This window comes from Scyliorhinus canicula, chromosome 11 (assembly GCF_902713615.1).
Source record: "Scyliorhinus canicula chromosome 11, sScyCan1.1, whole genome shotgun sequence".
Lineage (NCBI taxonomy): Eukaryota > Metazoa > Chordata > Chondrichthyes > Carcharhiniformes > Scyliorhinidae > Scyliorhinus > Scyliorhinus canicula.
In genome coordinates, this window is record NC_052156.1 from 127,595,178 (window position 1) to 127,610,777 (window position 15,600).

General features: G+C 41.4%; 1 protein-coding gene across 6 annotated transcripts in view; it reads left to right on the top strand.

Moving 5' to 3' along the window:
• Positions 1 to 5,572: 5,572 nt before the first annotated feature.
• The window catches only part of gtse1 (G-2 and S-phase expressed 1), a 34,318-nt gene continuing 24,290 nt past the window's right edge, over positions 5,573 to 15,600 (top strand). For 3 of the 6 annotated variants that reach the window (XR_005462297.1, XM_038811370.1, XM_038811371.1), the window contains exons 1-4: positions 5,573 to 5,660; positions 7,238 to 7,301; positions 12,497 to 12,554; positions 13,147 to 13,759. Coding sequence is in view for 5 of the 6 variants with exons in the window: in XM_038811370.1 (XP_038667298.1) it covers positions 5,658 to 5,660; positions 7,238 to 7,301; positions 12,497 to 12,554; positions 13,147 to 13,759 (738 nt within the window). In the remaining variant the exon portion in view is untranslated. Of the gene's footprint in view, positions 5,789 to 5,854; positions 5,928 to 7,237; positions 7,302 to 12,496; positions 12,555 to 13,146; positions 13,760 to 15,600 lie in introns of those variants that run through there. The other 3 variants (XM_038811374.1, XM_038811372.1, XM_038811373.1) reach the window with 3 other exon arrangements.

Sequence of the window (15,600 nt, forward strand, 5' to 3'; positions counted from 1 at the left end):
AACCTGTGGCTCCGGTGTCAGCATCAGTTCAGTGGTAGCACTTTCATCTGAATCAGAAGATTGTGGATTTGGGCCCCAAGATCTGGAATTATTTTCCTAAACTCTTTACCTCTTTCCTGCTTTAAGATGCTCCTTAAAACCTATCTCTTCCATCTATCATAATATCCCATTATATGGCTCAGTGTCAGATTTTGTTTAATGCTACTGTGTAGCACCTGTACTGTGTTAAAAGCACTATGTAAATATAAGCTGCTGTTGTATTCTTTCTCAACAGAAATGTATTGATTTATATTTATTGAACATTTCAACTGACCCATCATCCAATGCCCCTTAGGGAATGTGTTCTAAATTACTACTACCCCTTGTGTAAAAGTACTTCCTGATTTTAACCTTAAATGGTCAAGTTCTAATTTTAAAATTATACTTCCTTATTCTCGATTCCCCCACTAAAATCATAGAAATTACAGTGCAGAAGGAGGCCATTCCACCCATTGAATCTGCACCGGCCCTTGGAAAGAGCATCCTATCTATGCCCACACCTCCACCCATAACCCAGTAACCCCACCTAACCCTAGAGGAAATAATTTATCTCTCTACCCTAACAAACCTGCCGCTATCATTTTTTAAAACCTCAATGTGATAACCTCTCAAACAAACCTAGTCTAAGCAACTTAACCTAATAATTTAAATTTGGTGAACATGTGCTATACTGACTAAGGCCAGTAAATGTCTACTAAGGTTTAGTGCACAAAACTTAATATATACTCTAAATAGAGTCTAATCAAAGCTCATCACTTTTTCACCTTTGTACTCCAGCCCCCTTTAAAAGTCCAAAATTCTAATAGCTGACTTGATCATTTTTATACCTGTGCACTAGCTTTTAGCAATGTGTCCATGAACATCAAAATGAAATTTTCATTTTCATTTTCATTTCATTTAGATGTTCATGGACACATTTGCTTTGCTTTCCCTTTGCTTCTACACTCTTCCCGGTCTGCTACCATAAATAATTATTATAAATGTTCTTTGATTAAAAGTGCACTCCTCCCATCTTGGGTAAAACTATGGCAGATGGAGTTAAAAAGATGGTCTGTCTTTGTTCCTTTATAACTCACATCTTTAATCTATACATTTTACTGTTCCTCCTAGTCTTATCTTCAGACTTGGATAGAGAACTGTATTTCTTCCTCTACGTCTTATATAATAGAGTGAGGGAAAAACTCAAGCCCTAGAAGAGATCACTTGTCACATCCTATCAATCAGAATGTTCCATTTAACCTCCCAACCAAACTTAACGCATTCAATGTGATTTCAATGTTACTAATCTTGTGCAGAATCTTATAAAATGCCTTTTAGATGTCCACGTAGACTACATCCATGGACACTTATTTATCCTGTCCATGCTAGTAACCAGAAAACATGATCCACCCTTCACAAAAGCATGCTGACTCTCAGTCCCATAACTGCTACCAGCAAAAACAGATTGTTCTTAAATCATTGAGAGATCTCACTGCACAATGTGGCTGCAACATGTTCCTATGCTGCAGCACTAATTACGTTTGCTTGGCTTGGAAATGCATTTGGATATCCTGAAGTTGTGGAAAATGTTACATACATTACTTTTTCTTCTCCCAAAGTACTTTAAGAAACAGTAGACTGTAAATTCAAGCTGCTTATTATTTACACACTTTTAGGATAACCAATATCCTACTCACTGCTGCTCAGTTTGGATTCTGCGGGAACCACTGGCACCAGACCTCGTTACAACCTTTATCCAAGCATGGACACAGTGTCTGTATTTCAGAGGTGGTAGTGGTCTGCCTTTGATATGAAGGTAGCATTTGACTATGTGTGACATTGAGGAGTCTTTGTAAAAAAGTTGTTGAGAAAAATTGGAAGAAAAAAACCCTGGTTGGAGTCATAGCCAGCCCAAAGGAAGATGATTGTGGTTGTTGAAGGCTATTCATCTCTGCTGCAGGAGTTTGTCAGGTTAGTGCCCCTAGGTTCAAGCATTTTCCTTCCCACCATCATAATGTCAGAAGTAGTTTTTCCTCCAATGATTGCGGTGTGTATTCCATTCACAAATTGGAGAATGAAGCTGTCCATACTGGGCGATATTCAGGCTTTGGCTGATAAATGACAATTTTTGTGCCAGAGAATGACCATCTCCAACAACAGAGATAAAACAGCAAGTGTTGGAAATGCTCATCAGGTCTGGCAGCATCAGTGGTGAGGATCAGAGTTAAAGTTTTGAGTTGAAGATGACTTCTTCACGGTTCACACACCATCCTGACTTGGAAATAGAACACCATTCCTTTGTTGTTGCTGGGTCAAAATTCTGGAACTCCCTGTATAACAGCACTGTGGCAGTACATTCACCATACTGCAGCATTTCAGGAGGTGTTCATATGTTTTGGTCCTGTCCAAAGCTGGAGAATTACTGGAAGGAGGTGTTTAGGGTAATCTCTAAAGTGGTGCACATGAAACTGGACCCGGGCCCTCGAGAGGCCATATTCGGGGTATCGGACCAGCCGGGGTTGGAAATGGGCGCGGATGTATCCTTTGCCTTGTTGATCATCCGAAGGCGGATCCTGTTAGGGTGGAGATCAACCTCTCCACCCTGGCGTGGCGGGGGGACCTGTTGGAATTCTTGACTCTTGAGAAGGGTAAGTTTGAACTGAGGGGAAGGATGGAGGGGTTCTACAATTCATGGGCATTATTCATTATGCACTTTCGAGAATTGGATCACATCGAACATTAGGGGGGTTGGGGGCTGGGAAGGTTGGGGGAAGGGGGACTATGTGTTAATGGTGACCGTGGGTGATTCCTGATTCCTTTTTGTCATTTGTTTATGTTAACATGCGGGCCAATGTCTGGGGTTTGGTGGGAGGATGGGATCATTGTTATTGACATGGGGATTGACATTACATTCGTTACTGATTATTGTTTATTGTTGGGTGTAAATTTGGGAGAAAGTGTGAAAAAGGAGAATAAAAAATCTTTTTAAAAAAACAACTACGCTACCTTCAACAACCCTCTCTGTTACTCAGCGAAGAACATAGTCAAGAACAGCTGGACACTGGAAAAACTCAGCAGATCTGACAGCATCTGTCAGGAGAGAAACAAATTCAACATTTCAAGTCCATAGACTGTTTCTCTCTCCCGATAAGTACTAGCAGATCTGCTGAGATTTTCCAGCATCCTCTGTTGTTTCAGATTCCAGCATCCACTGTATTTTGCATAGTTTAAAGAACATAGGTTAGCGAAACACAATTTATCTTTAATGAATCTGTGCAGACTGTCACTTATTAATCCATGCTTTTCCAAATGAGAATTAATTTTGCCCTTGACAACACCACATTTCAAAATCTACAGTTGAAAAGCAGGGCATTCAATTTGCATTTAGGGTGAGTTACATGCTGGGGATTGAGGGTGAGCTACATGCTGGGGTTTTAGGGTGAGTTACATGCTGGGGATTTAGGGTGAGCTACATGCTGGGGATTTAGGGTGAGCTACATGCTGGGCTTTAGGATGAGTTACATGCTGGGGATTTAGGCTGAGCTACATGCTGGGGATTTAGGCTGAGCTACATGCTGGGGATTTAGGGTGAGCCACATGCTGGGGATTTAGGGTGAGCTACATGCTGGGGATTTAGGGTGAGCTACATGCTGGGCTTTAGGGTGAGTTACATGCTGGGCTTTAGGGTGAGCTACGTGCTGGGGATTTAGGGTGAGCTACATGCTGGGGATTTAGGGTGAACGACATGCTGGGGATTTAGGGTGAGCTACATGCTGGGGATTTAGGGTGAGTTACATGCTGGGGATTTAGGGTGAGCTACATGCTGGGGAATTAGGGTGAGCTACATGCTGGGGATTTAGGGTGAGCTACATGCTGGGGATTTAGGGTGAGCTACATGCTGGGGATTTAGGGTGAGCTACATGCTGGGGATTTAGGGTGAGTGACATGCTGGGGATTTAGGGTGAGCTACATGCTGGGGATTTAGGGTGAGTTACATGCTGGGGCTTTAGGGTGAGCTACATGCTGGGGATTTAGGGTGAGTTACATGCTGGGGCTTTAGGGTGAACGACATGCTGGGGATTTAGGGTGAGTTACATGCTGGGGATTTAGGGTGAGCTACATGCTGGGGATTTAGGGTGAGCTACATGCTGGGGATTTAGGGTGAGCTACATGCTGGGGTTTTAGGGTGAGCTACATGCTGGGGTTTTAGGGTGAGCTACATGCTGGGGTTTTAGGGTGAGCTACATGCTGGGGATTTAGGGTGAGCTACATGCTGGGGTTTTAGGGTGAGCTACATGCTGGGGATTTAGCGTGAGCTACATGCTGGGGATTTAGGGTGAGCTACATGCTGGGGATTTAGGGTGAGCTACATGCTGGGGATTTAGGGTGAGCTACATGCTGGGGATTTAGGGTGAGCTACATGCTGGGGATTTAGGGTGAGCTACATGCTGGGGATTTAGGGTGAGTTACATGCTGGGGATTTAGGGTGAGTTACATGCTGGGGATTTAGGGTGAGCTACATGCTGGGGATTTAGGGTGAGCTACATGCTGGGGATTTAGGGTGAGCTACATGCTGGGGATTTAGGGTGAGCTACATGCTGGGGATTTAGGGTGAGCTACATGCTGGGGTTTTAGGGTGAGCTACATGCTGGGGTTTTAGGGTGAGCTACATGCTGGGGTTTTAGGGTGAGCTACATGCTGGGGATTTAGGGTGAGCTACATGCTGGGGTTTTAGGGTGCGTTACATGCTGGGGCTTTAGGGTGCGTTACATGCTGGGGATTTAGGGTGCGTTACATGCTGCGGATTTAGGGTCAGTTACATGCTGGGGATTTAGGGTCAGTTGCATGCTGGGGATTTAGGGTCAGTTACATGCTGGGGATTTAGGGTCAGTTGCATGCTGGGGATTTAGGGTCAGTTGCATGCTGGGGATTTAGGGTCAGTTACATGCTGCAGATTTAGGGTCAGTTACATGCTGGGGATTTAGGGTCAGTTGCATGCTGGGGATTTAGGGTCAGTTGCATGCTGCAGATTTAGGGTCAGTTACATGCTGCAGATTTAGGGTCAGTTGCATGCTGGGGATTTAGGGTCAGTTACATTAGGGAGGCGGTGGCATAGTGGTATTGTCATCTAGTGACCCCGAATACTCTGGCGCCCCAGTTTCAAACCCCTCCACTGTAGATGAAATTTGAATTCCATAAAATTCTGGAATTAAAAGTCCAGTGATGTCATGAAACCATTGTCCTAAAAACCCATCTGATTCACTAATGTCCAGTAAATCTGCCTGGTCTGACATGTGGTTGGCTCTTAACTGCCCCTCAAGCGCAGTTAGGGATGGGCAATAAATGCAACGCCCACATCCTATAAATGAATGAAAAAGAACATGCTGGGGCTTTGAAGTGTGTTCCATGCTGGAGCTTACATGTTGCTGCTGCAGACCCTCTCCCTCCCTCCCTCCGGGTTTGCGGCACCAGTCCGGGTGCGCCTGCGCCTGCGCCGGGCTATGAACTACAACGCCCAGAATGCATTGCCCGGGATGAGGCGCTAACGCTCTCGTTCAAATGCGCCAATGAGCGGCCGGCGCTCCTCAGGCGGGTTGGATTTAAAATCCTGATAGGAGGGAGCCAGCTGTCGTTACTGAATGGTGTGGCTGAGAGAAAGCGAGCGCGAGCGCGAGAGAGAGAGAGAGAGAGAGAGAGATATATATATATATATATATAGATAGATAGATAGATATTAAGCAAGCACGGAGAACGATCGACCGAGCACCCGGTGAGAACGGAGACTGCGGGGTCAGTGCGTGCGGACCCCCCCCCCCCCCTTAACCGTCAGCCCAGGCCGGACACAGGCCATGGGTGGCCTCACTGCTCCACACTCTGCGGTCATTTAGTCATGTGCACGCTTTTGGGTGGGGGGTATAGCATTACAGCTCACTGAAGGAACTATCATTAAATATGGGCAATTTTCGGGAGGGAACAATGTCAACATTTAAAGGCAAATTACTGCGGGTGCTGGAATCTGAAACACAAAATGCTGAACCGTGTCAGCAGGTCTGACAACATCTATAGAGCGAGAAGGGGTAAAGATAGAGGGATAAAGATTGATAAGCTTTTTGAAAGTTCTGTGTTGTGGAGTTGAGTCCACAAAAGATCAGCCATGATCTCATTGAATGGTGGAGCAGGCTCGCGGGGCCAGATGGCCTACTCCTAGTTCTTATGTTCTAAGGGAGCTAACGTTTTTAGTCTGGGTGACTCTGTCAAAGTTGTTTGCTGCTTTGTCTTGGTGAGGGGTTAGGAGGAAGAGAGGTGTCAGATTAAGTGACCTGTGCCATTGTCCAGGGCCAAAAGGCTACTTTTTGAGTAGCTGTAACATAGGGATTGACTATAGAGTTGTTATTGAAACTAAGCGAGTTTGTTCAATATGATTTGAATGGTTTTTACCTTCTACTTTATTCTCAGTGCCAAAGCTAAATATTCTGATGGGACGTTTGAAATGATGCTTTAGACACTCCATAGTGGTTAGCATAGTAGCTTCACAGCTTCAGGGTTCCAGGTTTGATTCCCGGCTTTGGTCACTGTCTGCGGAGTCTGCATGTTCTCCCCGTGTATTTGGGTTTCCACCGGGTGCTCCGGTTTCCTCCCACAGTCCAAAGATGTGCAGGTTAGGTGGATTAGCCATGCTAAATTGCCCTTCGTGACCAAAAAAGGTTGGGTGGGGTTATGGGAATAGGGTGGAGGTATGGCCTTGGGTAGGGTGCTCTTTGTAATCACCTGTGCAGACTCTATGGCCTCCTGTGCTACCGTGCATCCCTCCACTGTGTTAATGTGCTGCCCTGTTAATCTTTCATAGACTTTGGACTTGCAGATAAAATGCAGCATGTGTATAAATTATTGTTCTAAATGTTTTCTGCAAAGATGTCCATAAATCATGGGATTAGATCCAGAAATAGCACTTGCCGCTCCCACAGTATAAATATAGTGAGCCTAATATATACAGTATGTTTCATGGGATAAAGCAGTTCATCAACTATCTGACTTGCATGAATAATAATGGAGAAGATGTAGTAGTGTAAATACAATAGTGGGTTAATGTGAATGGGATGAACTCTAAATTTCCAGGATTAAATTGCCTGTATTTATAGGCAAATGATTAGCCAGGATTGTAATTTCTGGAAAAATATACTTTTATTCATCTTTACTGTTTTGTATTCACTTTTTATAGCACTTGAACGGAATCCACCAGTTGCAGAGACCAATACAAGTAATGGATGAGGAAACTGGCAAAGGTAGTAGTGAACACCTAGATTTGTTCTCATAAACACAAGTAGTTTTATAATTAATTAGCTTGTTCTTTTCTTCCAGTGAAAGTGCCATGCATGCCTCTGGAGGTATTAAGAGGTCATTCTTGGTCATTAGATCGTAGACTTTTTCTTAAGGATTTCCTGTATCTCAACCAGCTCCTGTTGATGAGATTCGAATCTTAAAAAGCTCAGTTGGCAGTATTCTTGTTGCCTCACTCTGAAGATTGTGGATTTCAATCTGAGATACAATGCATGCGTGTAGATGGATGCTAAATTGCCCCTTTGTGTCAGGTGGTGGTTAGGTGGGGTTATGGGGATAGGGTGGACATTGGCCTAGGTAGGGTGTTCTCCTTCTGCGCTGTTATGTTATAATTCTATGATTCATTCAGATGAGACACTCAACCCAGTTCTTCTCTTGTTCACTTAACAGGGTTCTCTAGTGCCCTGGTCCCTCAAGCAGTTTAACTGTCATTTGTCTCATCACTATTTTGAAGCAAGAAACGTTAGTCACCAAATATAAGGACATTGTAAAAAACTCTTGAAGTGGTTAGCACTACTGCCTCACACGCCAGGGATCTGGGTTCGATTCTGACATTAGGGGACTGAGTTTGCACATTCTCTCTGTGTCTGTGTGGGTTTCCTCGGGGCGCTCCAATTTCCTCCCACCGTCCAAAGGTGTGCAGGTTAGGTAGATTGGCCATGCTAAATTGCCACTTCATGTTCTCAAGGTCAATGGGGTTATGGGGGTAGGATGCTCTTCCAGAGGCTCGGTACAAACTAGATGGGCAGTATGGCCTCCTTCTGCACTGTAGCAATGGTTAGTGATTGGGTGAACTAAGGAAGGTGGGCCAAGCATAGATGTGGGAGTAAAATACAAATTCCAAGTTGAGAGCAGTAGAATATGCAAATGAGTATGAAACAGTGAATGACTGTAGTATAATAGATATTCTGACTGATTTGCTTTCATATTTACTTACCCAAATGTTCATCAGGCTCTCCACAAACTGATAAACTGGGCAAAAGTAAAGACCTGCTTCATAAGTGAGATAAGTGAAGCCTTGGATAATCTAAATGGGCACAAACTAGTGAATCATTTTGGATGGTGTATGCTTCCCAGAGCTCCTTGATGATAATTACAAGGAATGGGCACTGGGGAGACGCCAGGCTAGGAAACGTTGCATATAATAATCATTATTGTCACAAGTAGGCATATGTTAACACTGCAATGAAGTTACCATGAAAAGCTCTCTACATTCCGGCGCTTGTTCGGGTACAGGGAGGGAGAATTCAGAATGTCCAAATTACCTAACAGCATGTCTTTTGGGACTTGTGGAAGGAAACCTGAGGAAATCCAGGCAGGCATGGAGAGAACGTGCAGGCTACGCACAGTCAGCCAAGCCGGGAATTGAACCTGCGACCCCGACACTGAAGCAACAGTGCTAACAACTGTACTACCACGTTGCCCATATTGAACATGGACAACTGGAAACATGTTGGTCTCTGTCCCTTTTAAAATAATTAAATTGCTTTTATTGTGTACATTATCTGTACAATAATCCCATAAATTACAGTCCTTGCATATTCAGGTTGTAAGATCATGCCTATTTAGTGTTGATTTTACAAAATAACATTCCAAATTGATGTAGAACATCTATTTTCCCAAAAGGCATTTGATAAAATTCCATCGAAGGAGATATGAAGATCAAAGCTATAGGAATTTGGGCTACATCAGAGGTTAAGACATTGGTTGAAGGGTGGAAACAGCTGGTAGCAGTTAATAGATCTATGCCAATATTGGAAGGGTATGGCGATGAAGGTGCAGGGCGAAGAGCCACTACTATTTTTAAATACATAAACAAAACCAGAGGATAATGACGGAAATAGTTGTACATGTGTGGAGTTGGAAATTTTGGGCATGATTCTTAATGAGCACTTTATGTCAGGATTCATAAATGAGTTCAAAAACCCAATAAAAAACATTTATTTAAAAAATAAATAAATGAGGGGAACAGTGCAAACATTGTCGTTGAGGAGGAGGCTTTGAAATTTTGGATGACATAAACACAGAAAGTTTGAAGGAGTCTAACACCTTTTTTGAAAGTGAATAAATCGTCAGGCCAGTGTGAAATGTAGCCCAGGATGCTAAAAAAACAAGGGAGGAAATAAGACGTTTTGGCGTCAATTTTCCAAGCATCTCTGGATGCAGGTGTACTGGAGAGCTGCTAATGTTGTGTGTTGTTTAAAAAGGACGAAGAAATTGACTTTTTTATTCTTCATGGGATGTAGACTTTGCTGGCAAGACCAGCATTTGTTGCCTACCCTTGAAGGTGGTGGTGAGCTGCTACCTTGAAGAACCGCTGAAGTCATTTTTGTATAAATTCATCCACAATGCTGCTGGAAGCTCCAGGATTTTGATTCCCTGACAGTGATGGTTTCAAGTCAGGATGGTGTGTGACCTGAAGGGGAATCTGTAGGTGGTGGTGTTCCCATGTGTCTTCAGCCCTTGTTCTTAGTTGAATACTCGCAGGTTTGGAAGGTGCCATCGAAGGAGCCTTGGTGAGTTTCTGTTGTGCATCTTGTAAATGGTATACATTTCTACCACTGTACATTAGTGACTTCCTGACTTGTGCCTTATAGATGGTGAACAGACTTGGGGAGTCAGGAGGTTAGTTTCTCCCCTCTGAATTCCAAGTCTGTGACCTGCTGTTGGGAGTCATGTAATTTATATAACTGGTTCAAATGAATCAGTTCAGGTTTGATTCCGTGTAGATGGGCAATGGACAAAGTTAAACTGGTAAGAGCCTGTGGGATCAAAGAGCACATGACCAGTTTGATCCAAAATTTGCTCAATTGCAGGAGGAAAGGCTAATGGTTGACTGGTGTTTCTGTAATGATATTTCCAGAACGTTCTGTAGATGTATCCTTCCTGATATTCATCAATGGTTTGGACCTAATTTCTAGGGGGCATGATACGATGATGCAGAATTTTGTGTGGTTGACGAGTGGAAAGTAAAACCATTAGACTGTGGGAAGAGATTGATGGATTGCCTGATGGGCAGAAAAGTGGTAAATGAATTTGCTGTAGAGAAGTGTATTTGAAGAAGACAAACTAGGCAAGGGTATAGACAGTAAATAGTAGGACACCTAAGGTGTACAGGAACAGAGGGACCTTGGAGTTGAAGAGCCTGGGAGTGCATGTTTTGAGTTCCTGAAGGTAGAAGAACTTCCTAGATGAGGTGGTTAAAAAGGCAAATGGAATGTTTTCCTTTATTAACCAAGGAATGGAATGTAAAAGCAAGGGAGTGATGTCAAAACTACATAAAAATATTACACCAAAGTACAGTGCACTATTCTGATTACTGTTACAGAAAGGATGTGATTGCACTCCAGTGGGTGCAGAGGACGTTGCCAGGAATGGAGAATTTTAGCTATGAGAAAAGTTAGATAGTCTGGTTTGTTTTCTTTGCAGATCTCCTAAGGGGAGATCTGAGGAGTTTATTTAATGGATGAAAATGACTTCTCTCCCTTGGCAAAGAGGTCAATAATCAAGGTGCATAGAGTTAAAGTAATTGAGAGATGGATTGGAGAGAATTGCAAAATGTTTTCATCCTGAGATTAGTGGAGGTCTAAAATTTATTACTTGAAAGGATGGTAGAGGCAGACACATTCATTGCATTTAAAAATACTTGGTTAAAGCACTTCAGGTACCTATCCTAGAGGGCTGTGGGCCAAGAGCTGGAAAATGGAATGAGGCTTGATTGATTGTTTGTTTGTTTGACTACCCCAGATATGGTCCAAAAATTTATGTTTGCAATTTACATCAATTACTTAGATTCTGAAACAGTACACAAATTGATTTTTTTCAACTATATGGAAACGGATGGGCACTGGAAATGGTAGAAATCATAGTGCAGAAGGAGGCCATTCAGCCATTCTAGCCTGCACTGACCCTCTGAAAGAGCATCCCAGCCTATCCCTGTAATCTAATCTTTTGGACACTTAGAGGCAATTTAGCTGGCCAATCCCCCTAACCTGCGCATCTTTGGACTGTGGGAGGAAACCAGAGCAACCGGAGGAAACCCACTGGGTGAATGTGCAAACTCCACAGTCACCTGATGCCATAGCTGAACTCAGGCCCCTGGTGCTGGGAGGCAGCAGTGCTAACCACTGTGCTGCCCCTAGCTCAGAAATTTATAATTTGCAAATGAACAATGGTGGATGACAGTTAATAACAATATATAATAATCGCTTATTGTCACAAGTAAGCTTCAATAAAGTTACTGTGAAAAGTCCCTAGTCGCCATATTCTGCACCTGTTCGTGGAGGCTGGTACGGGATTGAACCCAAGCTGCTGGCCTTGTTCTGCATTACAAGCCAGCTGTGCTAAACCAGCCCCATGCTGGTTTAATGCATGCTCAAGTAAATACTGCTCATGAAGAAAATAAAATAAAACACATACTCTAATGAATGGTGGTGAAATGCATAATGAAGTGGGGGAAATGTAGAAGTTCTAGAGAATTGATGCTCCTAATGCATAGCCAATTCAGGGCAGCAATCAATGAGGACTTGTATGTTACTGATTTGGCTAAATAGATAGAATCCCATAATCAAGATGCACAGTTCTCTGGTCAGCCCAACATTTAAGTAGCGTCCAAACTTTAAATTTCTTGGGACATTTTTCTACATGACGGGCACTATATAAATATAAACTATTTTTGTTTGTTCCCTTCATTCCTAGACAAAGGATTAGCATCTTGGATGTGTCGGCATAAGCCTAGTGTCCAAAAGCTGAGTTATGCAGTAAGACCTTTAGAAACTTGATTTTCAACCTTGACACTCTGATCTTAAAGATAAAAAGTTAATAGTGTAGAACAGGTAAATCCTGAAAAATAAATTAAGATAGCGAATAACTGATTGGAACCATCGATAGGCAAACTTAGTAGTGATTGGAGGCTCTTCAAACAATGGTGTATTCCAGAGCTGCTGTTGACCAACTTGGGAATAAGAAAAGACTAGAATGGGAGTAAATGTGTATATATAGTTATTCCTTTTTACCCTTGGATTATATTTATTTGGGTACTGCCTTTTAAATGGAGAAATTTAAAGTTAATATTGCAAAAATGATTCCACGTATCTCCCCTCTGTTCAGTGAATTAACAGCATGTTATTTGTATTTTCAGATTTCAATCTTTTATCTGAAGAGAATTCTGACTTTGACATTTTGTTATCCCCTGCAAGGTAAACACTTTCACTTTCTCAAGCTTTTTACTGCTGTAATAAACAACCAATATGTAGTGAATGTTGTACTTCAGTTGCAATAAGTATTTGATGAGGCTTAAAATAAGACTATTATTATGATCGAATTGGGAAACGCAGCACACTACTAAAAACTTGAGCCAGAATGGGTTTAGTGCGGAATTCAACATAAGATTACCAGGTACATATAAAGTTGTTCCTTCCCTGACATTTGTATTCTTGCATTCATCAAACACGAAAAGCTTTGACAATGTATTTTTCAGCAATGCTCAAGTACTGTACTACCAAATTATTCTAAGATCTCCAAATGTGGAGCTTGGGCATTCTTGATGCGAAGGAGGGGACTAGAAAAAAAACATTGTCCCTGGTTCAAGAGAATTGGTATTGTCTAGAAGTGGGCTCACTGCATGCAGTTGGTGCACAGATTTAGGAAGTGGAATTCAGTTTATCTAAAAGTTTAACCTATGCAGTGTGTTCATATTTTAAGGGGTTTTACTATTTGAACGTAAAGCAGTTGAGATTAAATTCATAATGCCTTTTCAATCTTAAAAACTAGTAAGCTTTTTTTTCCTAGTGGAAAAAGTGATGATGATGATGAAGTTTTTCTTGGGCCTGTTCGACATGTGGAAAAATGTATTGCCATTGGAATTGATTTGAACTACAAAGAAGAGGAAAGTTTCAAGTCTACAGAAACCGTGAGTTGGAGTCCTCTGAACACAGACCAGTTTGTTGAAGTATCCAGAGAAGCCAACTTACTGGCACAGCATTTCGGTAGCCAGGTGGAGGGAAAGTCTAAGAAAATGGGAAATAAAATGATCCACAATAAAGTAGTGGAACAATTTATAGAGGAATCAAAATTGAAACTGGCCCTTCTGAAGGGTATTAGCAGCCCAAGTTGTCCAAGAAGAGAGACCTTTATAGTTCAAGATAGTCCACTGCGATTCCTTCCACCAGCAATCCAGAAAAGTCTGCAGGTTTGTTCTTCCAATACTCATTGCGGCTTTCCATTACAATCACCTAAGAAAGCAGCTGCTGGGATAATCAACTCTTCTGTGCCACCCTTGCAAAACTGTAGAAATCCATCATTTGGGAATAATGATGTGGCTTGTACTGAGAACACAACTTTGAGGGAAGTTCCACCAGGCGAACAACTAACATGTGCATCAACAAAAGTAACATCAGAAAAGGTAAGCAGTTTTCCTCTGGTAAAGCAATCAATACAGATCTGAATATTCAAGGTTAGTCACATTATTTAATGTTACCTGTTGATCTAAGTTGTCTGGTGTTAATTAACAATTTCAGTGAGTGTGATGGGCTGGCTAGATGCAAAGATGTACTAGTCAATTTTTTGTAGTATACTTTATGGCAAGTGAAGGATCTGAGTTTTCCCATTTACTGTGATCCTGCTGCAACATATATATAATATGATAACAGCAAATGTGTTAAACTAATCTGAATGCATAAAGATGCAAATTTGTTTTCCCCCAAAAGCTACCAGTTTATTTTGTTTTGCATTTACAGTACAATGTTTTTGTTCAACTCCATAGAATTGGAATTGTTGCATTTACTTGAGGAACAAATTACTTATATCTTTTCCCCCACTCAAAAAAAAACTTTTGTAGTAATCTATTTGTAGTTCAGTATCAAAAACTAAATTATTTTTTCGTATTGAAATTATTTATAAATCTGCCTGGTTTACATGTAAAATTACTTGGCTATTGAAACATTGGACCAGGCTGTTTGGCAGTCTATTTGGATTTTTGGCCTCCACATAGCAGTGACTGCCTATTCGCTCTTCCTTTTGGTCAGCCATCTGTGCTGAAATTCAACAGCAATTGGTGACCGACTGAAGAATTAACCATTGATCAAAACCAGTTTTTAAAAACTTCTTCCCTCCTCCTGTCCTAATCTTCATTTAATCTCTGGTGTCACCTCATTCTGGATTCTTCAATCACTAGAAATAGTTCCAATTATCTTTGTAACACTTTGCACTATTGTCATCTCCTTGTAATCTTCAACTCTACTCTAATCTAATAATGCAATTGTTGAAGATTTCTTTTTGTATTTCCTTGTATCACAGCATCCTAGTGTACCTGTGCAGCACCATCTCTATTGCTACACTCTGCAAATTACCAGAGGAGTGGAGTAAAAATTATTCCTCTGAATTTTGTGCATGGGAGCTGTATATTATGACTTGAGCACATACTGAAGAACTTGTCATGTGGAAAAACTTTTATCCAGGCATATTTATCAAAACATTTCTAGCACTAAATATTTAGTAAAATATAACTTTAGCTTGTTGCAAATATTAATGGTATTATACACTTGGCTAGAAGTAAAGATTATTAAGTAAAGAAATATAATTAATTTTGTGATAGTTGTTTGTTTCAGATTATTGTCTCATCATGTAAATCAATGTTAGTAAATTCAGTGATTTTTGTTCTGGAATGGTTTGAATACCTGGAACTTTTTAGTCCAAGTTATCTGTGCGATTGAAGACTTTTATTTACTAGGTTACTTTTAAAATCTGAGCTATTACAGCGTTCTGCAAAGATGGTCAGTTTGATGATTTTTAAAAAGTATGATGCAAATTTTATATCCCTTTTTTGTAAATGGGTTATTAATTGTACAAACCATTTATTTAAAAAAAACAATCTGCCTCCTATACTCTGCAGGACGGATTGGAAGCCTGTACAAAATTACTGTTGCAACTTGCTCAATTCCTCAGATTTTTCTTTTGGGGAAAGGATTTGCAGATTAGGAATGCCAATGCTGGTTTGCAGTAGTAGAATGAGGGGCTGGCTTGCCTGTTACCAACTCCAAAATGAGTCCCTGATCTAATAACTATCTCCATTCATTTATACTTGATGTGACATCTTCAATTTAAGGCGAAGTCCTATCCCAGAAAGATTTTATTGCCTCAAAAAGCAAAAGCATTTGTATTGCAGCTGCTGATGATGCTCTTGTTGTTCGAGACAATAATGAATAGATTAGATGATGGTTCTATATGTAAAAATATCTAAAGCTT